Source organism: Castanea sativa, chromosome 11 (genome assembly GCF_040712315.1).
Source record: "Castanea sativa cultivar Marrone di Chiusa Pesio chromosome 11, ASM4071231v1".
NCBI lineage: Eukaryota > Viridiplantae > Streptophyta > Magnoliopsida > Fagales > Fagaceae > Castanea > Castanea sativa.
Window position 1 is genome coordinate 12,314,140 of NC_134023.1, and position 27,498 is coordinate 12,341,637.

Genomic DNA, 27,498 nt, shown 5'->3' on the forward strand with positions numbered 1-27,498 from the left:
GGCTAAGATCAAAAGAGGAAAAAAATATCACTGACTCAAACAGTGACAAGCACGTTTTTTTTTTTAATATATTTTTTTTCAAAAAAACACAAGTGGCAATTAATGCGGCATTTTTATATTTTTTAATATATTTTTTTTTCAAAAAATGTAGTGGCATGATTGTACGCCCACTAACCCACATACGGCCATACAGCTTTTTTATTTTTAATATTTTTATCTTTAAAACTCTTCTTGTGGCATATACTTACTTACTTAGCCTTACTTAGACAAGACCACTCAAGAGTAGGCCTGTTCAACCAGACGAACTGGGTTTAAAAAATATATCAATTTCTACTACCTGAGTCCTTGACACACGCTAACTTTTTTTTTTTTTTGATAGGCTGACACACACTAACTTGTTTTTTAATTAAAAATTTATTTTTGCTAAATGATAACTGATAAGGATGTTAGGACTTAGGACTTAGAACTTAGAACTCTTCTTAGAATTCAAAATTTTTTTGATAAAGAACAACTCTGTTCAGTGTTCTTGGATGAACGTTCCTCTTGCCTCTTCTTAGAATGTCTTCTTCTTCTTCTTAAACCATGCTCGGGTCGGTTTGGTCTTCATCGGTGTGCAAATCTCAGCACCGATGGCCGCACCGGTCCGACGTCGGCATTGAAAATCTACCGCCGACCACTGTGCCAGAAACCTTCGGCGGAGCCCTGAGCGGGGCAGGGCGGTGCGGTTAGACCGGTTTTTTCGGTGCCAATATATCCTTGAATAGGCCTAGCTTCATTAACTATCAACCAATCATTCTCTTATTTACTAAAAATGTGCTGTAATAGAACCTTGGACAAAAATACAAACACGCAAAAAAGGGAGCATTTCCAGCAGAACCCCAGCAGTGTATTCAACACTTGACACCCGGCTGAAACTGATATAACCAGCCATTTAATACTGAAATCCCAGCAGCCAACTGCTATACCCAAAATAGCAAGATACCCTTAAAAGAGATCTTACCATTTTCAGCAAAATCCATGAAATAAATGCCCCAGCAGTATGAAATCACCCATCTGACCTCATTTGCTTCTGCCCCAAGCAACAACTGACTTATGACAGCTGTAACAGCTTTTCTTGACAGTTGGGACAGCTTTTTCAGAACAGCTGTTACAGCTGACCCAACAGCCTTAACATTACTAATTTTTCCTCATCTGGCTAAGAACTAAAACCACTAAGTAACTATCTCTTTCTTGCTAAAATACTTTCCTTTTTTGCTTCTCTTTCCTCTAGCAGCTTTTACCCAAAACAACAAGAACAACTTAAAGCTAAACATACCATTTTTAGCCAAATCCTAGGATGGATTTTCTGAAAATTCATTGCTAATTGGGACAGATTTTGGCAGAAATTATTTGCTAAAATACCCCTTTAAACTCAGCTAGATAGAACCCCCCCATCAACACCTCAAAGGGGACACTAAGAAGGAAGAACAACTCTCTCATGAACTTATCTATTCCCTCTCCCTCTAATGATCTTCTTAAGCTCTCAATGAAGTTTTGAGCTTCTGAGTTTTTAGTTTCTAAATGAGGAACTAAATTCTTCAGCCCTTAGCTCATAAATGCCTTCATAAGCCCTCATCCATCCTTCAGCAGTAAATCCCAGCAACATTGCTAAATATACTACAACACTATTACCCCTCCAGGGGCGTAGCCAGGAATTTTTATATGAGGGGGCCGATTTGAAGTATTGATATAAAAAACATAAATCACAAGTCTATTAAATATGAAATTTCAATTTTGATATATCTTAAACATTAATGAACATACAAAAACTGTCTAGTTCACTATAGACATATACAAAAATATCCACACAAAAAAAACACTTCACATCAAAATCATGTCTGGCGACGATTTTTCATGGAATAGAATTCATCCATAATCATTTCCATGGTGAAATTTCCAGCAATTTCCTTTTCTATATAAACTATCATATTATCTGCCAAAAGTTCATCCTCCATTCTATTGCGAAGTCTTGTTTTTAATAGTTTCATAGCTGAAAAAGCTCGTTCTGTAGTTGCTGTAGAAACTGGAAGAGTCAACACAAGACGAATCAGTCTATCAATTAAATGATAGAATGTAGACTTCCCTGAATTTCTAATCCCCTTAATAGCTCAGATATTGTACTCATATTCTAAAAATTTGGATGCTTTGTCACATTAAGCTTATAATGTTGCAATTAATGCTTCAAAAGAAAAATTTCCTATTCAGTGAAATCTTGAGGATAATAGTTTTAAGCCAAATTGCAAATATCACCAATTTTGAATGATCTAAAAGCATCATTAGGATTTAATGCTGAACTAAGAGTGAGAAGCTGCTGTTAGCTAACAAAATCTACTATTCAATTCTTGCAATTAAAAATCTATTGCAACTGTAAATATGTCAATTCTTAAATGATGTTCTATTGTTGTCAAAACTTCATCTTGATGATGGTATCTACCTCGAGCTTTAGTGTAACGAGCATTTAAATCAGGATTATCAATTTCATGTTGTCCACAAAATGATTTAACACTAGCAAGTAAAGGCTCCCATCCATCATCTCTCAACTTTTGAATAAGTGATTTTGTAGTTGAAACTAAATGCATGACATTTAAAAGATCCTGAGAATGTTGTTGCAAAGCTTGGCAAAGAATATTAGTAATTCCCATAATCTCTTTCAGATATGCAAAATTAAAACAAATTCAAATGATGTTAATACTTGATAAGCTCCCTCGGCATCACCACGTTGTTTATACTTAGCCCCTTCCTCAAAGATAGTATTGATAACTTTGCAAGTTGCAACAAAATTTTTTATCAAACTACAAATAGATTGAAAATGAGATCCCCAACGTGTATCTCTAGCCCGTTGCAAAGTACCAATTTGGTTTGCTCCTCTTCCAATCTCAATTTCATTAGAAGCAATCATATTCTCAATTTGTTCCCCTTGAGCATATTGCAATTCATCATTACGCTCACTAGAACCAATGACAATATTGATAATATTAGTCAAATGATCAAAGAATTAATGAACAACTTTTACCTCTCTAGATGCAGTAACTAAAGCCAATTGCAACCTATGAGCCATGCAATGTACATAATAAGCATAAGGGCATTCTTTAAGAAATAGAGCCTGTAATCCATTCCATTCACCACGCATATTACTAGCTCCATCATACCCTTGACCTCGAATATTCTCAATGTGAAGGTTGTAACGAGAAAGGACATCACATATCTCTTTCTTTAGGGTCAACGCAGTAGTATCTCTAACATGCACAACATGAAAGAAACGCTCTTTAAGAAAACCATTTTTATCGACAAATCTCAAAATAATGGCCATTTGCTCTCTCTTCGACTCATCCCGGGCTTCATCAACGAGAATGCAAAATTTTGCATCTCCAATTTCTTCACGAATAGCACTTCGCACATTACTAGCAAGAATATGCAAAATCTCCTTTTGAATTGTGGGTGATGTATATTTGGCATTTCGTGGAGCATTTTCCAAGACAACACTAGCTATTTTGTCATTGAAAGTTGATGTGAATTTTATCAACTCAATAAAATTACCTCTATTTTTTGAATCAAGACTTTCATCATGACCTCTAAAAGCACAAGCTTGGAATGCTAGCCATCGAGCACACTCTATTGAAGTTTTGAGCCGCAACCGATTATTCTCTAATTCTTTTGACGTTTGTTTCTCAATTAGCTTGTCAATATGTCGTGAATAATTCTTTAAATCCTCGCAACATTTCACAGCAATTTTATGTGGAGAGTTTGGATCTTTCCCTACATGACGAAGTAAAGGACAATTCATTCCATCATTCACCTTTTTCCAATTATTAAAACCTGTTGAAATGAATGCATCCGATCCGGGACGACCTATTGGTTTCTTACTAAAAAGATAGCAAGGTAGACAATATATCGCATCCATTGAAGGTGAGTATTCCAACCAATCCCTATGTGAATGTAATTCAAACCATGAAGGTTGAAATCGACGACGATGAGTATCATTGTTGTATGGATAGTCTATATTTTTAGGTTGATATGGACCTTCTTTGAGATAAGCTCGTCGGATTTCATCTTGTTTGTTGATAGGGAATTCACATATTTGTTTACGTGATCCTGGATCACGATCTATCTCTTCAAATTGAATTCTTGAACATTTGGAGGGGTGTTCATCAGGCATTGAAGTATCAACATTTGTATCTACAACACAGGTGTCCTAATTTCTGAATTGCTAACATCTTTTTTCTTAAAGAATGCATCAATTGTTTTTTGTTTGCTCATAATTCTTTTAGCTTTAAGAATATTACTCAAAAATTAGCCTAAAAAAAGAACTTTAAAAAATAAAATTTTAATTAGAAATTTTTACTTAGTTATATGGATGTTATTCATACTCAAGAAAAAACAAAATTTCCACTATAATTTAAACATTCAACCTATTTTTAATACAACTATAATTAATAATAACCCCTCAATTGATATTATCCATGCATACACATGATTTGGTATTTTCACACGTCCTTCTCAGTTGGGTTGAGCTGGACTAGTGGACTTGTTGCACTTGATTTGGGTCATTATACAACTCTAATATATTATACACAACTTTGGCCCATGCCTTTTTTGTGATATCCTTCTTTTTGTTAGTTTCCCCTAACATGGATAGAAACGGATTGCAGGAAGGACACAATCACACAATTATAAATGATAATTATAATCTTGACTGATATTGCCAATTCTGAGACAAACAAGTTGTTTAAGTTCTTTATGCTCTCTCTTGTGTATCTCTTACCTAATATTGTTTAGTTATATTTATTTACTTTACATGTGGGTTTCACTTGTCTAGTTGTCTTTTTTAGAGATGATTGCTGAGCTTATTATATGAGAATCTTTGGTTTTAATTTTATGACACAATTCGTTTTGGGCAGAAAAAAAAATGCTTCACTGTTTTCAAGTTCTGTTGGCAATACTATTACTGGCATTAAGCATAACAAGCTCACATGCTTTCCGGAAATATAGACATCCTAAAATAAAATCTTCAATTTACCTATCTCCTAAGTTTGTGCTGGCCTCAAACAAAAACAAAAATTAAACACACAATGACACAAATATTGTTACACAACATAAACCAAAAAATTTAACAATACTCATAGCCACATCACATGATATCTAACTAATTAAAAATAGGTAATGAATTAAAATAATTTTACCTTAGAAACTTTGTCTCCACAAAGTGCAAAGATCAAAGATGGGTGTGGGCTAAGTCTACTGCCTCTCCCTTCAAGACTGCCTTCAATAATGTATTTCTCTAAAAAATTTATGAAAATATAAAGAGCATGTAAATAATTAGATGTAGATAGTTGAGAAAATCAAAAAAAGAAACTAAAAATAAATGAATGTCTAATGCTTAAGAAAGAGATGAAAACTCACCAGCCAATCACCAAGCCAATCACCAAGTTCCAAATCTTGAAATTGGACAATGAAATATGTTGAGTGATTTGCTTTAGAAAGCAAGAACAAAGAAAATTTTGGTTAAGATTTTTTTTTTTTTTCGGACAGTGAGACTCTGTGAGAACAGGGGACTGACGGTGCAAAGGTTTTGGGGCTGTACTCTGGTAGGCAGTGGAGTCAGGAGTGGGAAGTGTATCAAAGAAGGAAGTGTATCAAAGAAGACAAAAAAGAAAAAGAAAAAAAAGAATAAGAAGTCAAGGGAATGGATTCGGTGGGGTGGGTTTTGAGATTGAGAGAAAAGTGGAATTTTGTTTGTATTATTTGGACTTGAGTCTTGACTACTTAATTGTAGGTGGGCCAATATTTTGTTTTACTTGGAGTCTAAAACTGAAGCTGGGGCCTGAGGCTAAGAAAGTAAGAATAGTGGAACTAGTATGGGTATGGGGGGGCCGGATATCATATATTGGGGGGGCCCAATTGATTTTTATGCATAGCTTAATGGATTTTTTTTTTTTTTTGCAGGGGCCATGGCCCCCCCAAGCCACTACGTGGCTCCGCCCCTGTACCCCTCTTATACTCATTCTCTCACTCTCTATATTCAGAAAATACACCTATCTTATACTCCCATCTCCAAATACCTAAACACATCTCCACGCTCTTTTGTTACAAAATCTTTCCTCTTGGAAAGCAATCTTTACAACTTCTCCAGCGGTTATAATATCATATTTTTACTATCTTTAATCTTCTTATCTCCCATACTCCCATATATCATACATATTACAAATACTATATCCCACAAAATATCTATATATTTTACCATCTCTACACTTCTCAAGAGATATCAAACGCTCATACTAAAAGCCCTTCTCATAGAAGACATAAACTTCTAATGCTAAAGCCCTTCTCCTAGAAGGCACCAAGATCTCATATTAAAGCCCTTCTCATGGAAGACACAAATCCATCTTACATAAAGCCCTTCTCTTAGAAGGCACAAATACTCCATACAAAAGCCCTTCTCATGGAAGGAAACACTATTCATAACTTCACAACAACTAAAAGAGCATTGTTAAGAGGAAAACTCATTTAAGTGCATGATAAGAGGGGCGAGCTTAACCAACCCCTACACATAGCTGGACATACTCTCTCTCCCTCTAGGTGCACCCATTTTTCCCCTTCAATCTTGAAGTTATCATGACAAACTGCCTCTCTACCAATGGAGTTATTTTGTTGGAATGCTATCAACTCATTGATGCTATACAGTTGGAGCTGCAAACCATTAGAGATAAGTGACTCTGCTTCCATCTCTTTAAATTTACATTATTAAGTACATGATTACTTCAACTTTAAATACATATTACTTTATTTCAACTATTATTACAATAATTAATCAAAACTATTATATCAAACACATATTACATATTTATTCAACCATTATCGTAATTCTTAAACTTTGATTTTAATGGTTTTGTAGGCTTAAAAATATGCTGGTAGCCGTTGGACCACGTGGCCCAATGTTGAGTTCCAGACGCAACTCCCCAAACAAACCCGGATCTAGCAAAGTCACCCCTCCAACGGACCACACGTGGCCGAGGAACCGAAAAAGTCCCCCGAACAAATAACTAATGCGGCACCACTTGTAAGGATACTGTATAAAATTTGTAGTACCTCTAGCATTACCCAATGTTTAATCAATCATGTGTCAATAAATCTTTGCCATGTGTTCATAATTTTATAAATAAAATAATTTGGTCCAAGTCAGATACCACATCATCTGTATTAGGCCACATAGCACATAAACTAACGTACATAAACAAAAGGACAAAAAGTAGAACATTTTGCAAAATTTAGAGATAAAAAATGAACTTTTATGAAAGTTTACGAACAAAAATGATATTTTACCCAATATATTTCAAATTTCCCACGGCTAGGCCAGTTCCACAAATAATTCTATACGTGGACAAGCTTGAATCCAAAGTAGCAAAACAAGTCCGTCAAAAAAAAAAAGTGCAAAACAAATTAAGTTTTAAAAAATAAGGCCTTTAATTCTCAACATAATTGCAAACTGCAAACTTGAAGGGGGAAAAGAATCCAAGACAAGAATTCCAAAAATAATTCTCAAAGAGGATAAACTTGAATCTAGAGTAGTGTGATTGCAAAATGGTTCTCCATTTGTTTCTCAACATAATTACAATACAAAACTTTCAAATGTTTGGTGTGACGTACAATTTTTCAAACATAAATCGCCAAAAGGAGCTCCGGCTCCCACAACCACAAACCACCAAAAGTTGTTCCAGCAACCCGGTCCACAAGACTGGTGGCTTATCCATCAAATGAGGGGAAAGCAACATGTTTTTGTAAAATGCTCTACCAAGTTTTTTGCTGGTAAAACGTTTTACAAAATTTTAAAAGAATTTTTTGCTCAACAAAAAACATTTTAAGGTTTAACAAAATTTTACAATGATGAAACAAACATGAGAAAATACATAAAATATTTTTCTAAGAAAATTTTAGAAGATACAAATAAAGCATTATTCTCAACATAATTGCAAATTTGGGGGTAGAATCCAAGACAAGGATAAGGAGACAATTGATAAGTACATTATTTTCATTCAAGATCTAAATCTTCTAAGGACATGTAACCTACAAATTGCACTCCTAACAGTGGTGATTGAAATGGATTTCATTGCAACCATCAACCATAGATATGAATTTCCTTCCATTTCACCCCAAACAGCTGAAATTTTCTATCATAATACGTTCACCAATATGAAACACCATTTTATTCCAAATTCTAGCTCATTCCACTAAATTCCACCCGGTATGGTGATCTCGGCCAGTATGTAAATGAATCATATTTTTTTCTAAATTTTTTTTTATTTTTTTATTATTGCTTCACTCACTTATGAATTTTTTTTTTCTTTAATAATGTTTTTTCTTGTTTACTTTAATCACATGACTTGATTTTTTTCTTCATTAATATATATTTTTTATTTTTCTTATATATGTCCTGTTATATATTTATATTATGTAATAATTTTGAATTAATAATTTGACATGTATAATATGTGATGCAGGCTTCAGGTATACAACTTTTGTAATATATATAGACACACGCACACAAACAAAAAGTATTAGTGTATGTTTGGATTGCACCGAAAAAGAAAGCAGATGCGTGTCTGCGTTTTTTGTGTGGGCTCTGTGCATTGTTCACGGGACCCGCAAGTACTTTTTTCAGCAAAAACAACTTTAAAACTCGGTACTACGACACTATTCACATATTTAAAAATTATTTTGTTACAGTGTTTTCAGTTTTTAGCAATAAGTAGTATCCAAAGAAACCCTTAGTAGTATCCCAAGACGGTATGCATATGCATAAACTGGTACCAATATGTTCCGTTCTAATAGACAAACCAAAACGGTATTCAGAGAACATTGTCATTAACTAAGAAGAAAAAGGATTAGCTTCAAACAGAAGAATTCTAATACAACTAAAGCTCAAGTTTTTCTGCAAACAAGGGAGAAGGGTGGACGGCATGAGGCTCAAGAAAATGCAAGCCTAGCGGCCAAAGAGATATTGAAATTAAAAGTTTAGTTCTGAGGTGAGGGCTAAATAATACAAGACCTCCATAGGCTGAGTTTTGCAATTACCATATTAAGGGTTGAGATTCCACTAGGATTGGAATAATGGAATTCTATATGTATTGATTTAACTGTAACAAATGGGAGAACCACGATTAATAGAATTCGGCACATTATGTCTTCTTTTAATGGTGAGACTCCATTTCTATTCTTTTACATGAAACTCCCAAAACATCTTAGTGATACTCAAAGACCTCCTAGTCTTCTCCTATTTTTCTTTAACTTTTCAGCCCATGCAAGACAGCTACTATTTGCTTTATTCCTCAATAAATCCTGAAATTGAAAATCCACCACTCACAAGTAATTTTTAGGTATTCTCAAAGCACAAAAAATACTGTTCTCTCCTCTAGCATTCATAATGGGATCTGCTCATTAAATTCATGTTGGAATCCATTATGAATGTGAAGGAGAGAGCACCATTTTTCTGTACTTGAGAGGTATATAAGGATTTCCACCATTCACAACCCTTGAAGAGCACATTTTAACTCAGTTTTTTTTTCTTTTTTTTTCTCTCTCTCTCTCTCTCTCTCTCTGTCTATTATTTGAGAGGAGCTCATTGGCTTCACAATTATTTCGCTATTATTGCATTAACACGTTTCTAAGTAATGATAAATTGATAATAACATCAACCTAGGAGGTATAGAGCTGACATATATCAAAGAACATGTGAACCAAAATCCTTGATCGCTTACCTTCACCCTGAGTAACAAGCAATGATATAGAGAACACATTTCATAGGAACAAGAGCAGTTGTAAATATTAGAACTTGAACAAAACAAATAGAGAAAAATGGTTTCAATTGCATATGAACACATTCATAATCCAAAATTCAGAACTACTAAATGCTTATGATAAAAGAGAAGGGGAAAAGGGCATCATCCTACTCATCTGTTATAAAAGATCACAGATACAAACAACACAAAATTGTTCAAGTAAAATAACATAAAATACATCATAATCTGTGATTCAGTCAATTTACAAATTAATAAATAACCTACCAAATGATTAGTCAAAAGAAAAATACATTCTAACGCTCTGTTTGTTTCAACAATGACGTTTTCTAAAAAATGAGACATTTTCTAAGAAGCATTTTCTATAAAACTATCTCATTTTCTAATGTTTGGTAGCAACTTTAATTGAGTTGAAAAACAAACTCCTAACTTCTCATATTTAGTTTGTAGTGAGATAGAGTTGTTTTCCAAAAAAATTTATTGGAAAACAATCTCTAAAAATAAGCCATACTTTTTATATTGACAAAAAATAGTTTTCCTTTGACTCATCTTTTTTTATGCTACCAAATATTGGAAAACAAGGAAAACTATCTTTACACAAGATTTTCCATTGAAACAAACAGAGCGTAAATAATTATGTTCAGTGTCTAGTAGTATTGGACCCATTGAGATGATGACATATATCCACTTCTGGACACGTGTCACCATTTGACAAGGTCCAGTGCACTAAATGCAGTGAACCTTAACCAAGTCCAATAATTATATTTCTCTCTCTAGTAAAAAATTTCATTTCATTTTATTGGGAAGAGAATCAAACAGTCATTAAAATATCCACCCAACCATAAGAACATAGAGCAGCAGTTTTAACAAGAAACACGCAAACTAATGAAATCAACATCCAATGAACCAGAAATTTAAAAATATTCATATATTATTCAGTCAACTTACTGACCAATTATTCATCCAATGACCATTACTTGTACCTTGTCTCTGACCTTGATATCAGCAAGACCAGTAATCAGAAAGCAATTAAATAACAAAATGAAATGAACACCCAAGCTATATGTTTAAGAACACAAAATTAGATCATAAAATTTGACATTATTACAATGGACCGAACATTAACATATTCTTTACATTCAATAGAAATGAGAACTGCATCAATGACAAACAATCACAATTCATAAGGTTGCATTTGCATTATCCAATTCTTGATATCACTTACAATCTAGCCTTACCAATAAAAAATATATGTATCTCTTTTACAGCTTGTCAGGGGATATATATATATTCTCTTTCCATTCTTTTATAAACTCCCAAACACACTAAAGAAAATGAAACATAGTACATTCAATTCTTTTAAGATCTATCCATTCTGTTTCATTCCCTTTTTATTTTATTGGAACACCAAAATTTTATTGCATACTTCCCAAGGAAATTACATCATGGAGAAGAGTTTGTCCTAAGAAACAAGGGTTCTCTTCCATCCAAGTAGAAAAATCAACAATGCCCTTGGCATGTTTAGCTAAAAGGTGCACTGGCCAATCTAGCCTAAAGACCCTAAACAGAGCAATTGTAATCTGCATTAATTTTTCTTTGATGTGTAAATATACCCTGCATCAATATTGATATCCAACAAACATCATGCACCCTATGTACACAAATACTAATTTCACATAACTGTATATGATAGAGAAGTGCTACGTCCACAACATTTTCACAACAAATCATAGGCGGTTAGTTAATATTGGTTATAATTTGAATATATCATTAAAATTACATTTTTGCCCCCACCAATAACAACCTGTAATAACCTGCCAATTAAAATTTGTTGTGAAAATGTTGTGGACTCAAAACAAGGAGTAAAGAGCAACAATTTCCCTATTATTAAACTTAAATTCCTTCAAAAATGATTAAAAAAAACAGCCCCCATCCATAACCCAGTCAAAAAAGGTAGAACCTCATAAGCCATTACCAATTCCTGCTTGATGGTACCAGAAATAACATCCAAGTTCCTAATGGAACTCATGTTGTTCCCACCTGAATCTTTACATGCAAGTTGTTTTCCTTGGAAGTTCTAACTCCACCAGATTTGACTTATTTTAACCCAATAAATCCCGCAAAGCAACCCAAAATAAAATCCTCACACTATCCATATTATCTGAACTGTCAAATTCTATGCACAACTGCATAGCCTGATGTGAACAGCTATATTCAAAGTAGAACGCAACCCAAGTTAAAATAATTCTTCACTTCAACAATTAAGCATAACACAAATATTTCATTTCACCTCCATCTCCAAACTTCTCCCACTTCAACTACATTAGACTCTTCATATTAAATAAATCATTCAGTACTTCTTTGAAACTCACTACTACACCTTTATTACCTCCAGAAAAACTGAAGTTATTATCCTCTCTTCAGTCATGCAATTTCATCTTTGAACTCCATCCATATAACAATGTAATGTATCACTCACCACATGCCTGGCATTCTTAGCATCAAGAACTGCCTTCAAAACTTTAGCTCAACCATTAGTTACATAAAAACTTAAAATATTCCTATCATATCTCTCAGATTCCCTTTCTCCAATAGCCAGCTTTTCAACCCCCATGAAAATCCATCTTCTAATCCCACAGTTGGCACTAAAACATAACTAGTACAAAAACAACATACAAAACTGACTAAAAAGAAACAAAGATGTCCCAAGATTTTTGACAGATACTCTTAACTGAAAGGCAAGCATTTACATCTTCTTGGTCATCATAAGTATAAATCAGAGTAATCATAAAATATAGCTGCACTTAAGCACACCAGACAAAAAACACCATTGCCGACCTACCATACCAACCCATAATTCAGAAACTACATACAGTTTTTCATAGCATCAGTGTAAAAAAAATCAAACATAAACATCAGTACTCAAGTACTCAACCATAACAAAAAGCCTAGATCCCTCTTCAATCAAATCTAGACATACCAACTTTCTCCCACACCAAATTTCCTGCACACATAAAAAACCCAGACACCCAATTCACTCAATCTACAAAAGTAACACATTCTTTCACCACAATAAGCAAACTCAAATACCATTTTTAAGGCAACAACAATAGCCAGAATCCCAATTCAGCTAAATTTACAGTATAAACAAGATTCGCCAACCATAATTGACAATCCTCAGAAACTGATTATACACACATCACAGTCTCACATAACAACCAGTCAGTCATCAACAACACCCATATCATCAATTTTCATCAAATGCAAATTTCATCACAAACACACACACATAACCACGATAACTGGAATCCAAATTGAGTAAAATTTACAGAATATAAAAATTAACATTCAACATATTTAACATTCCTCAGTAACTAATCATACACATATCACATTCTCACATAATAATAGTAATAATAATAAGTCTCACCAAATTCTCATCAAAACCCAACAAGCCATGATTACCCTCTGGCCTTAAGCTCGGCGAGCCGCCTCGACAGGTCATCCTCATCGACCTTCTCCGAGGTGGACTCCTTCGTCGGCACGGCATGCGCCGCCGGCTGCGGCAGGCCGACGGAGACCTCAAGGCCGTAATCATCCGCAACCTGTTGCATCAAGCTATTCACCTCCCCTTCGGGCGTGGACAGCGAGGTGGAACCGGCCATCGCGCTCTCCATGAACTCGGCCTGGACCTCCATGTTGACAAACTGCTTCTCGAACGAGTCCATGGTCTCAGACATCTTCTGGAGATTCCCGGTGGCGAGCGAGGACTCGAGGGACTTCACGATGTTCCCCATGGACTTGTTGATCGTGGACATCTTCGCCTGCGTGTCGAGACGAGCCACGACGGCGTCGAGGCGAGAGGCGAGGCGGAGATAGTTCATCTGCTCGGTGCGTTTCCGGATTGCGTTCTCGGCGTAGATTCGAGCTCCGTCGATGTTGCCTTTCTCCATGGCTTTCTTGATCTTCAGCTTCTCGGATTTCTCCTCCTTCTCGCATTTCTTGGATTGGCGTTGGAGCGACTTCGACGTGAATTTCAGCTCCATGATCTGGTTCAAAAGCTTCTCTGTGTTTCCCATGGCTGAGGAATTCGGAATCGGATTTCGAATTCTAGGGTTTTGCTTTTTCAGAGAGAGACAGAGAGAGAGAGAGGGATTTGTTGAATTCTGGATTTGGGTTTGATTAAGGGGGTAATATATACGGAGGAATGAATGGACGGTGTTGATCTTTTGGACTGAAGCGAGTAAGGGTTTAATCACCGTTGATTTATGTGGGTTCCGTGTGAGCGTGTGTGGTGGGTCCAGACTTAAATATTCGGATTTCTTAGTTCTGAGTTCTTTCTGAATGAAAAGTAGAAGGCAATTTCTATGAATGAAGAAATAAGGAAGCGTGTTTGAGTTAAAAGCAGGCCAAGGTAACCGTTGAGATTGGGATAGCACTTAGAAACGCGACTAACTTTTTCTTTCTTCTTTTTTTTTTTTCTTTTTTTTTTTTGGGTTAAGACTTAAGAGTCTTCTTCGCTAGGTGAATTTTAGGAAAGATGAAAAAAAAATGAAAGAAATTTGGTGAAAAAACTAATTTTGTGGATATTTGGTTGGAGGAAGGAGAGGAAAAAAAAGGATAGGCCTAGGTATTTTCTCTTCGTTGAGAGTTATGACAAAATTTCAACTCTATTTTTTTTTATGTAGGTAGAATTTCATCTTTTATAGAACCCTAATATATTTTACTAAGAGTAAAGTTTAGCTATAAAATTAGTTGTAGTCTTAAACTATAACTTTATTTAATATTTTTTTATTGGAGGTGAATTTGTCAAAATTCACCATTGGATTACATCTTCTTCTTATATCTTCCATACTTGCAAATTTCTAGAAAATTAATGGTTAATAGCTAAATCATTAATAAATTGTTCAAATTATAAGTTTTTGTAGTTTAAAATTATGTATAAAATATAAGTTTATAGATCATATAGTAAATAATATCCAATTGACATAAAATTTTACGTGTATACTAAGAGTGTAAAGAACATGTAATTCACTTTTCAAAAAAAAAAAAGAATATGTAATTCAACGGTTAGATTTTCAAAATATGTAGTAATATTTATTTTATTAAATAAGGTTATAACCTTAAGTTACAACTAATTTTATGACTAAATTTTGTCCTTTTACTAATTGAGCCAACTAGAATTCACATGTTATTAACCATTCTTAAGAATAGTTGAATTTTCAAGTTTGTATTGACTTATTAACAACTACTTGTTAGATTGGTAGTTGTGAAATATTTTGTATGATTAGACTTATTATATGCCATACTAGGTTTTTTTTTTTTTTTTTTTTTTTTACTAGATAGAAATTTTATTCTAACCTAATCTAAATGTATATGTCTGCAAAACTCCAAGAGACTTGAACCTCGATCCTTACCCCCCATACTCATAGACACTTATACTTGTAGAGTGACTATCGCATCAAGGTGGGTGGTGGTCGTACTAGTTGAAGTCTCATGTTTTTCACAATTTTGCTTATATTATTTAATATATAATTTACTTGAAAAATAATAAATAAATGAATAGTTATTAATGCATAATTTTACAATTCACACCTGACGTATCGAGTAGTTGCTTCTAACGAAATATTTTTAAATCTCTTTTACTTTCTCCCAATTTATATATCTTTATTTCTTTTACATTTTTCATCCTCTAAATCTCGTGTCTATTATTATATACCACGTACCACGACAGGTAGCATATCTTTTCTTACAAAGAAACAAGAGACTTCTACGAATTCAAGCCATAAATAACATATGCACTAGATATTTAAGTTTTTCCAACATACTTGAATGGATAAAATAAAATGAATTTCTTTTTTTGAATGTTAAAATATATAATCAAGATTGAATTTCTTTTTTTGAATGCAAAATATATAATTAAGATTGCTTTCATGTATAAGTGAATGTTTTATATATAAAAATTTTGATTCTATATATAGTTTTCTCCAATATTTCAATAGTTTTCAAATCCTACAAAACGGAGAAATCGTATGAAAGAGTCAAGTTTGAAAGTGGGCACTATAATAGTGAAACTAAATGCAATATATGTTACTTTGAAATTTAATTTAATTCATTTAATACCTAATTTCTTAGTATTTTCATTTTCATAAAAGTTTGAACTTGACTATACTATATATGAAAGAAAATTATTAGGTAGTTCAGGTGTAACACCCTCAGAGTATGTAAGTATTATCCCACTTTAACTAAGTTGCTTACTTGTGAGACAAAATGATTTTAGCAAATAAAAAGTTAAAAACTTATTTGTTTAAAATCACACTTATACAAAATAAGTTAAGCAGCAAACATGTACTACAATATTTTAACATATCATGAACAAATTCCTTCATATCATAGTTACACAAGATTTCATAGGGCCTAATTGGCACCAAATTTATAATACATTAATACATCTTAATTTTAAAACCTTAACCCTATGTTTGGATGGATTCTCCTCTCCCTCTGTTCCAACACATCCCAAATTGTTCCCCCTAAATATTATATACAGCCTTGGTAATCAGTACATATACAGCCTTGGTAATCAGTACAGGCAATACAATGTGACCCAACGAAGATTAGTGGTAGGTATTTGATACCTTCATGACTATTTATAATTCAAGTTAATTAAGTAGTTTACATAATTTTTATGTCATAAGTTTTTGTTTGGAAAATGAATTTACGACTTCCTAGCGAATAATTAATTTTAAAACCACTTTTGATAAGACCATGTTACAATAATTAATTTTGTTTAAAGAGTTCAAAATTATGCAGAATCTAGAACTTATGTGAATCCTATTAAGCAAAGGAGGAGTTCATGAGAAGAACACTCACCTTACTTAAGATTATGAGTTTGGAGTATATTTAACCGACCCCTTAGTGCCTACAACACAAAGATTAGATTGATAGAATAAAGGAATTAAAGAACACAATAGTTTTTGGGAATCACAACTCATGAACAAAGTTTAATTGAAAATGGTTTTGAGAAATTAAATTAGAACATTAGTTTCTGCCTTAGAACTAACTAAAGAGAGGTTTTGAATGTTTAAAAAATGTGCTGGGGTGCTATGTGAGAGTTTAGAGAAGATGAACTAGGGTTTTAGAGAAGATGGAGACAAAAAATAAACTCTTTTTAGCTAGACTTTCGATTGGAGACATGAGGTGAGTATTTATAAGTTAAAATTAGGGTTTTCAAGACTTTTTAGAGTTCTTTGAACGTTTCCAAGGGTCTAGGGGGGGCTAGCTCACATCAAAGAATGATGTTTTGAACCCTTAAAAATGAAGTTCCACTGCCCGTAAAATGAGTGTGTGTACGCTTTTTTTTTTGTGCGCACGCACACTTGATTCATGTGTATGCATACCCTAATTCCTAACAACTCTAATAGCCTGACTTCAAACAGTTATAACTCACTCAATCTAAATCCAACTTTGAAAAAATTTGTGTTCAAATTGAAGCCTAGGATGTCTACTTTCTAATGCAATAAACCAAACTCAAAAAAGTCTTTGTGGATCAAAGGTTATAGTCAAAACAATGAGCAAAGACCAATTTTCAGAATCGATCTCAAAAATGATTTGAGCACTTTTAAATTGTAATTACTTCAAAACTATTGTGAACTCTTTAATTACTATTAGTTAACATATGTCAAGCTCATCAATGGGGCCGGAGATCAAAATTTATTAACGGTTAAAATGAGCTATCTACAATAACAGGGAATGTTTCCTCTCCTCTTGACCTTGCAGCTATGTGAACGAGACACACCTTTGGTGTTTCGCTAAAAATGTATTCTCTCAAGTTTAGCTATGTTGTCCCTTTAACATGATATTTACATGCCTGAGGTCGGGATGAATTACGTGGAAGGGCCTTGTTAAAAGACTTAAATGCCCTTGGCTCTGACTTTAGTGGTACCACATGATTTGTTTGGCTTTGCTGCACCACCGCCACCATGAGAAAACCATAACACTCTCTCTCCTCCGTTCTACTCTCTCCAATTCAAGATCAAAGCTTATTATCATTTAATTTTGCTAGGTATTTGAAGAAGGTTTTGGATTTGCTCTGACTCACGACTTTTGGTGTCCTCTTTTCTTTTTAATTGTCTTTGGCATCCTAGTTAGTAATTGGGCCAAACTTATGCGTACGTCCGTAGTTTGGAAAAAAACTAGTGTTTCCCGTCAAGCTTATCGTGTATTTGTTAAACTAAAAGTTTAATCTACATTAAATACGGCTAACGTTACATTCGAATATGAGATATGACTTCGCTACTAAATAGTCGTTTGATGGATAAAGCAATTGCCGTCAAAGACTTGAAATTTCAAACATAGCTAAAAGGGTAAAGCTATATAATTCTAAATGATGACTTTAACTCACTTCAAAATAGACTCTCAAACAATATCTTCTCAAAAAAAAAAAAAAAACAAAACAAAACAAAACAAAAAAACAAAAACAACAGGTTCACTTTAAAATAGGATTAGGAGTCTAAACGTAATTAAAAGCTATCGTTTATTTGTTTTTAAAAATAAATACTCAAATAAGTTGCCTTTATTAAAAAAAAAATATGTCAACCATTAATCTCTTTTACTTTCTCTCAATTTATACATTTTTTTTCCTACATTTTTCATTCTCTAACGCTCTGTTTGTTTCAGCATTAACATTTTCTGAAAAATTGTTAATTTTCCAAAGAGCATTTTCTAGAAAACTATATCATTTCCATTGTTTGATAACGACCTTGAAAATAAGCTTGAGAATGTTTTCTGGTGTTTGGTATGCAAATTTTTATTTTTATTTTTTATATTTCTTGTGTAATTTAAAACATGCGTATTATGTAAACTAACTAATGTAATCAATATTAAAAAAAAAAAAAAAAACCAAGGATGAATTTGGTTTTCATACTAAAATTTTGACAATATATACAATAAAAATTAGCTGTCAAATTTTCATGATCTCTACTACTCATTTTACTTATATATATGGACAGGAACGTCCACACACACACACATTTATATATATATATATATATATATATATATATATATATATATATATATATATATATATATATATTAACCATTTGTCTATATACGTAAAATTGACAAGAGAATACATCTTTAATAAGTACAAAATAACAATAACTTTTCATTGTCTACTCTTTTTGCTAGTATACTAATTGTCTACTATGGTCAACCAGAAGTCTTTAATATTACTCAAAATTATGTATTTATATAATGTATCTACATAATATATCATCACTACATAATATCTGCATAATGTATCTATCAACAAAAAAAATTGTGTTATGTAAAAGTAATTTAGAGCCATATAGGCACTATGTTTAAAATTTTCGTCTTTTACTTCATTAATTCATTCTTTCTTCTTATTTATTTTTTATATATATTTTTTAGCACTTTTATGTGCAAAAAAAAACTTATACATGGAATCCATCAAACCAAAAGTTTCTTAGAGAAAAAAATAAAATCTAGTTTGAAATTCAAAGTAAATAATTAGGATTTTGGTAGAGAGGAATGAATAATTACTGCTGCAAATATGTTCTCTTTTGCAAGTTGGTAGAGAGGAATGGAATAATTACTGAGTAATGAGAGAAAAAAAAGTTACTCAAAGAACTGTGTTATAAAGGGGAAGAGAAATATGGAGAGAGAGTGAGGGAGAGAGATCTATGGAAGAGGAGAGACCAGAGTGAGTGATAGTGAGGGTGTGAGGAAAGAAAAAGAAAAGGGAAAAGAGTGAGAGTGAGAGTGAGAGAGCGTATTGTGAGATAGAGATTGTTTTCCAAAAATTTTTTTTGGAAAACAAGCTATAAAAAACAAGCCTTATTTTTATTAGGATTTTCTATTGACTAAAAATAGTTTTCTGTTGACTAGTTTTTTTTTTTGTGCTACCAAACACTGGAAAATGTGGAAAACTATCTTTACAGAAAGTTTTCCAGCAAAACAAACAGAGCGTAAATCTCTTATGTACCAAGACAGGTATATCTTTTCTTACAAAGAAAACAAGAGACTTTTACGAATTCAAGCCATATAACATATACATTAGATATTTAAGTTTTTCCAACATACTTGGATAAAATAAAATGAATTTCTTTTTTTAATGTCAAAATATATAATCAAGATTATCTTTCATTCATAAGTGCATGTTTATCGAGAGGATTCAGAAAGTTAGTTATTACTTTTTTTTCTGTCAAAAATACCCTAAATTAGTTAACCAACAATTTAAAAATGGGGTTAAAATAGTAAATTGGCAAAAGAAAATTAGTTATTGCTTTTTTTATTGTAAAAATACCTCTACCTAAAACTTAAAAATATGATTAAAATAGTAAATTAACAAAAATAATAAATTCTTACATCTATGTTGAAATGCCTTCCTGCTTCTAATAAACTCTTACTTTTACGTTGATTTAAATTCTTACATCTACTCACTAACTCCCTACAAAATAGGATCACTCCTTTGTTAGTTTTAAAACTCCTCCAATCTACAAAACTTACCGCACTTATTCATCACACCCTTAGATTTTTTTTTTTTTTTATTTTATTTTTTTTTTTTTGTGATTGGAAAAAGTAGAAATTCTAAATTATAATAAATACAAATTATTAATCTTTACCCAAAAAATAGAAAAGCCTCTCAGCACGCAAGTGAATTCGCGTGTTTAGAGGCTAGTATATATAAAAATTTTGATTCCATATATAGTTTTCTCCAATATCCAATAGTTTTCAAATCCTGCAAAAATGAGAAGTTGTATGAAAGAGTCAAACCTTGAAAGTTGGCACTATGACAGGGAAACTAAATGCAATATATGTTACTTTGAAATTTAATTTAATTCATTTAATACCTAATTTCTTAATATTTTCATTTTCATAGAAGGTAGATTTTTTTTTTTTTTTGGGAGTAAAATAGAAGTTAGAACTTGACTACACTATATATGCCGCTTTGATTGAAAATTATTAGATAGTCTGGGTGCAATACTCCCGGAATATGTAAGTATTATCTCAATTTAACTAACTTAGTTGCTTAATTGTGAGACAAAAAAGTGATTTTAACAAATAAAAAGTTAAATTTATTTGTTTAAAATCACACTTCTACAAAATAAGTTAAGCAGCAAACATGTACTACAATATTACATATTTTAACATATCATGAACAAATTCCTTCATATCATAGTTACAGAAGATTTCATGGGGCCCAGTTAGCACCAAATTTATAATACATTAATACCAAGAAATTTCAATTCCACCGCAGCAAATAATCTTGATTTTAAAACCTTTACTCTACGTTTGGATGGATTCCCCTCCCTTTGTTCCAACACATCCCAAATTGTTCCCCCTAAATATTATATACCGCGGTAGTGATCACTACAGGCTATACAATGTGACCCAACGAAGATTAGTGGTGGGTATTTATTTAATTCCTTCATGACTATTTATAATTCAAGTTAATTAAGTGGTTTACATGATTTTTACACATGATGTTTATGTCATAAGTTTTTGTTTGGCAACTGAATTTACAACTTCCTAGTGAATAATTAATTTTAAAACCACTTTTGATGAGACCATGTTACAATAATTAATTTTGTTTAAAGAGTTCAGAATAATGCAGAATCAAACACAAATGATATAATGAGGTGAAATGCCAAACCTTTACTTATTCTGTATGTTATTATCATCATCAAGCAGATTCTTGATAGTATTTGGCACATTTGGGGCTCTTTAATTTGTTGAATTGGGTTATTTGGTGGAATTTGAGTTAGTGAATGCTAAATAGATGCTGAAGCATGCAAAGAATGTTTATTTTCTGCAGAAGATAACTGTTTATATCATGATTGGGCAAGTTTTTGGAGTGTTAAATGTGTACAGTTGGTAGGTAGATGGTACTTTTGGCGCTAAGTGATTGTATATCATTTTAATCCCCCATCTTGTTTGGTTACTAAGATGATACGACAAAGAAGTACTACATATATTGACAGTAGTAAAAAATAAATGGTAAGAATTCAATTAGACATTATTCAAGTTTTAACAAACTAACAAGTATAAAGATGATGAAAAAAACTATATATATATATATATATATATATACATATATATATACATACATATACATACACACACACTAAAAAATCTAGTATTTTTAGGATGTGCAAACGCAGGCTCGTTGGGTAGTTGTTCGAAATGAGGATTTGCGGTGGAAGCCGCCTGATCTTGGCCTTTACAAAATCAATTTCGATGGTGCTATGTTCGCTAATCAGGTTAGTGCAGGACTCGAGTGGTCATTAGAGATTGGGAGGAACGGATCATCGTTGCCTTGAGTTAGAAAGTGAGGTATCCGGGCTCTGTGGATTTGGTGGAGGCCTTAGCTGTGCGTAGAGCAATTAGCTTTGCCAAAGAACTCAGCATTCATTAGATGGTGATTGAAGGTGATTCATTGCGAGTTATTCAGGCAATTAATGGGACCAGACCAGTTCGGACTATGTATGGTCATATTATAGATGATATTAGATTTTTGCCTTCTTCTGTTTCTGGTAGTTTTTTATATGTTAAATGCAAGGGTAATAGATTAGCTCATGCCCTCGCTCGAAGAGCAGTTTCAACTACAGATACTGATGTGTGGTTAGAAGAACTACCACCGGACTTGGATGGTGTTTTTCAGTCTGATTTTCCATAATAAAGTGCCTTTACCTTTTTCTCAAAAAAAAAAATCTAGTATTTTCTCCCTTTAATTTCCCCAAAGTTGAGGGAATAAATAAAAAATATAAACTAAATTATATAGAATGTTTTTGGACTTTGGTCTATTCTGGGCTTGATGAAACTTACACTGCGATTATTGTTAATCAAGTCAATATAAATCAATTTCTCAAAAAAAAAAAAAAAAAGAAGTCAATATAAATTAAATTCTATTTTACATTTTATTTATTGAAATCGCACCTTACAAAACACGTACGTTTCACGTTTGACTTCTAGTTTTTTGTTTTTTGTTTTTTCCTCAGATTTTATCAAACCATTTGAACCCGAGACAAGTTGAGTGGTAATAGCGATTTATACACCTTGAAATATTGCCCATTGAAGAAGTCCACATTACATTTGTTTGTACTTTATAACTTGTTTGTACATTGGATAGAATTAGATAAAGCAAAAAGGAAAGTGAATAATGAAGAAAAAACTGGACTGCAATGTCATGTCATACCCTATACCTTGGGCTCGTTCAATTTTTTTTTTTTTTTTTCTTTTCAAAAAGGCCCAAGACCATGAGTATGGCATAGGCCTTGTAGGAGACCGAACCTTTCCATGCCATGGGGTTTTGAAATCCTGATTTATCATAAGTCCACCATGAGATTGTAAAGTTGAGTGATAGGTAAATGGACCAGGCCCCCAAAAGAAATGAAACAAGGGGCAAGACTCTGTACAAGCAAAGTGAGTGAACTATGTTAATGGTAGTTTTATTACCAAACACTATTTTATAATTTTTTATCATAACTTTAATATGGTAGATTGTGAGTGGTTATCTATCCCTTACACATGAACCCACCATTTTTTCTCTACTGCTCACACTCTTTCATGTCACAGTTGTGGTATAGAAGTTATGAGATAAGTTGTGATACTAGATTTTCTCTTCAGTTAGTGGGCCATGACAAAGAAAATTGGGTCTAAAAAACCAAAGACCCATAAAAAGACTTTAAAATACCTTGGGCATATTTTCACTTGGTATATGCATAATTATCAAAACATGAATTGTATCATATCATATATAGTAAGATATATAAACATCTAATAAAATTATAAAAACAAATTATAAATATACATATATAAAAAGATATATTAATTATAAATTCAGAATATATTAAACCAATGACCAATTTAATTATTACTTATGTAATAATAGTTAATAAAACTAACTAAATAAATCAAAGTAACATATGTCTATAACATACACATTCAAATTGGGTATTTGGTGTGCAAGATTATCTTAAATTTGTTAGGTTTAGGAATTGGGCCTGTGGTCATAATGGTTGCTAGTAGGAATTAAGGTTGTGGACTTTGAGTATAAGCAAAAACTAGATATAAAGTTAGGTCCAAGACTTGTTACGGATTTCTTTTTAATATGGTTTTCAAATTGGATTATTTAAAGAACCAATAAATGGAGAGGTTTAAGGTTTTCAAAATTGAACCACAATGATATTATAATTACTTGAGTAATTAATTAAAACAAAAATATAGATATTAGATTTATAAAATTAGCAAAGTAATTAATTATATGATTTAAGCATGTTTTTACAAATTAAATAACAAAGTTAATAAAAATAAAATAATAAAGCATGAAAAAAAATTAAAAATTAAAAAATAATTTTTGAAGTATAAAAGTATGAATATCTTTGCAAGATTTTAAATAATACGTCCACAACATTTTCACTACAAATTCTAAGTTGCAGACTGTTATTGAGCAAAATGTAATTTTAGTGATGAGCCTAAATAATAATAAATAACAATCTGTCATGTAAGATTTGTTATGAAAATATTGTAGTCGTAACATTTCTCAAGGTAATATCCTTCTTGTTGTTATTACTCGTTACTTTTTTTTTTTTTTGAGACTATTACTCTTGTTACTTATTACTGCAATGAAATTCAAAGAAAATACCAACAGAAGATGCTATGCAAGTTTTCTATGCTTAATGAGCTTCCACTAACTAAATTACTTACACCTGAAAGAGGGAGTTGCCAACAACATATCCACAACAAGGGATTGCCAATTTAAGGAATCATTGCCCTGAATATTTGGTAAATGATGTCATCAAAAGGCTAGAATACCAAGTTTTCTAATGGCACAGATATGTATAATGCTGTCATGTTGCTATTATGGTCCCGTTAAGAAACTTGGTTGCTTAATTTTATAAAATATAAATTATTCAAATTTGACAATTAAATTATATGTTTGAATTTAATTGAGGAAATCCAAGGTACAGTTCTTAAAGAATTTTTTTGAAATTTTAACACTTGTAATAACATAAAGTAAAATCAAAATTTATTCCATGAGCTTGCCATATATTTCCAAATTCCAATATCACCAAAAAGCAGAACAGAACGTTCTGCACTTACTTCCCATCTCAACACCTAAATTCTGACAAGATTAGCAACCAAAAAAAAAAAAATACAAATTAATCAACTCAAAAAAATCCAATCCTATCCCAAAATTACCCACTTAAATTGCCAAGATCCTATTATCCAATCCAAACCCCACAAATGCCCCTTTACAGAAAAAAGAAGAAGGCCTAATTACACAAGATAACCCTTGTGATTGCAAGAACAAAGCAAGACATTGTGAAGAAGAACAAGGTGACAAAATCCCTTGCAGACCATTTCCTGACCTCCTTGGCCTCGACTCGCAAACTCTTTGCCCTTCGCAGCGCATCAACCTCCTTCAACAAGTCGAATTCGAGCCCCTTCTTCTTCAGTTCCTCAGCACACTTAGCCAACAGCTTCCCATCCTCTTTCTCCCTCTCTAATAGCTTCTCCAAGTGGACCTCCACATCGGTCTTGTACCGCACAGCCCAGATGATTCCGAGAGAGAACAGAATGGAACAGAGTGATGGGATCCATGATCTGTGGCAGGCTAGCTTGTTGTATCCAAGTGGGTCGTTAGAGGAGGAGGCATTGAAGAGGAGGACTAGAGATATGGAGTGGAAGAGGAAGAAGAAGATGTATAGCATTGTGATTTCTTTTCGGACCGAGTCGATTTGGGTTTCTTTGAGGGTGATTCTTCCAAGGATTAGCTCCTCTTCCTTGAGCCATTGCTTGAGAAGAAGCTTGTGGGTCGGTGTTTCTGCGATTTGGTGAAGTGGGTGTCGTGGTTTCGATTCCATGATTGATGTGTTTGTGCTCTGATCAGCCATGAATTTGTATAGAGAGAGGGAGAGAATGAGAGTTTTGACAGAGAGAGAGAGTTTTGAGAGAGGAAAAACAGTGTAGAATGCAAGGTTTTTCAAACGGTCAAGTGGTTTTTGTTTTTGAATTTCGTAACGGTCGAATTGGAAATTATATTTCCAGGAACGCCCCTAGTCGGTGAATTAAATAAAAAGCCGTGCCAGCGAGTATAACGGCTACCAGCTTTTTCTGAGGTTGATGGCATTTGAAATTCCGCATTCGTCCTCAACGAATGACACACGTATGGGAGGCTTTTGGTTTTAAAATTACTAATTTAGTCCACTAACTATTGAACAGAGTCACTTCCAATACTCAAAATAAATAAAATAAAATAAAATAAAAGTTTCACTTCTAACAAAAATTTATATATTAAACAAGGTTCAATTTGCTCCATGTCAATGCAGCCCCTTTACCTTTTTTTTTTTTTTTTTAAAAAAAAAAAACTTAAAATTAAGTCAATGTTATTATTGAGCTTTCTTTATATTATCTTTTAAAATATAACAAAATTAACAGTTTTTTTTAAAGAAAAAAACTAACTATTAAACACGCACTTAATTACTCCAAAGTTATCACTACAAAAGGACCTAAAGTGATAGAGACAGTGGCGGTTACATGAATTTTTTTCAGAGTGTTTCTCAACAAGCATAAATTATACAATCTAATAAAAAGAAAATTTTATATATTGACAACAACAACAATCAAATATTGTAGTTTTCTTATCAAATATTTGTCCATAATTCTAGCAAAAGAATAAATAATAAACTATAAGTTCATTTGAAATATTAATAAAATTATTAATTATTATTATTTAGTTATTTCATTAATTATAAAATTATTAATTATTGTTTAGCCTAACATAATTTAATTTGTTTGTCTTTCATAATGTATTAGTTAATTATTTTTCTTTACTAACTATTAGCACACATCTTACTATGCACTAACATACACCTCATCTGCATTATCCACTGCCAACCCACTGCCTGTCTCTCATGCCTTTACTTCCCACCCGGCCCCATGCACCCATCCACCCCTCCCCACTCAACAAACAAGCCCCAATCAGATGATAAATTCACAATCACAAATCAGTTCACAATAGTTCACAATAGACAATACACTAAAAGACAAACTCAGTAACTCACCAACACCAACGGATAAAGTCAAAACAGGGACAAATATTAATAAAGTTAAAATAAAGCTAAGCAATTACAGTTCAATAAAGCTAAGCAATTTCACCAAAAAAAGAAAAAAGAAAAAAAGAGAGAGAATCAGCCAATCAGATAAAGTCTTTAGTCTTAAAGAAAGAGAGACTGTCATTTCACTTAAATGAAATCACTTTCACTCTTTCAGATTTTCAGTAGAGAGAGAGACAGAGAGAAGTAAGAGTCTAAAAGAGAAAACTCATTAGAGAAAAAAAGAGAGTCAGAGAGAAGAAAAGATGAAATACCTTGAGGTTGAGCCATTGAGGGAGCAAGGAGGCCTGAGGCTGAGGGGCGATGCCGTCGGGCTGGGTAGCACGTTGAGGCGACTGGCGAGGTCCGCGAGGAAGGAATCTCAGATCCGATCTGTGCTATTCCGATCACCGATCCGACTGGCGATGACCGATGAGCTCTGTTGCTCGAGTTTGAGACGGAGGTGCCGTCCGTTGGTCTTTGATGACATGAGATTTTTTTCTTTAAGCTAGGTTTCTCCTTTTCTAATTTCAGTTTTTGTACTGGCA

At 32.8% G+C, this 27,498-nt stretch overlaps 3 protein-coding genes across 3 annotated transcripts; all 3 read right to left on the reverse strand.

Annotated features, from left to right (window-relative positions):
- Nucleotides 1-1,871: 1,871 nt before the first annotated feature.
- LOC142616086 (uncharacterized) lies at nucleotides 1,872-4,195 on the reverse strand. The gene is made up of 4 exons (XM_075788972.1): nucleotides 3,087-4,195; nucleotides 2,890-2,987; nucleotides 2,474-2,686; nucleotides 1,872-2,062 (listed from the first exon to the last, which is right to left on the reverse strand). Exons 1-4 carry the CDS (start codon nucleotides 4,193-4,195, stop codon nucleotides 1,872-1,874), a joined length of 1,611 nt encoding a protein of 536 aa, XP_075645087.1.
- Nucleotides 4,196-13,133: 8,938 nt separating this feature from the next.
- LOC142617081 (ESCRT-related protein CHMP1B) lies at nucleotides 13,134-14,198 on the reverse strand. Its single transcript, XM_075789773.1, has one exon. It carries the CDS (start codon nucleotides 13,907-13,909, stop codon nucleotides 13,292-13,294), a length of 618 nt encoding a protein of 205 aa, XP_075645888.1. The 5' UTR covers nucleotides 13,910-14,198; the 3' UTR covers nucleotides 13,134-13,291.
- Nucleotides 14,199-24,860: 10,662 nt separating this feature from the next.
- Nucleotides 24,861-25,823, reverse strand: LOC142617543 (uncharacterized). The gene has a single exon (XM_075790452.1). It carries the CDS (start codon nucleotides 25,748-25,750, stop codon nucleotides 25,130-25,132), a length of 621 nt encoding a protein of 206 aa, XP_075646567.1. The 5' UTR covers nucleotides 25,751-25,823; the 3' UTR covers nucleotides 24,861-25,129.
- Between the last annotated feature and the right edge of the window lie 1,675 nt (nucleotides 25,824-27,498).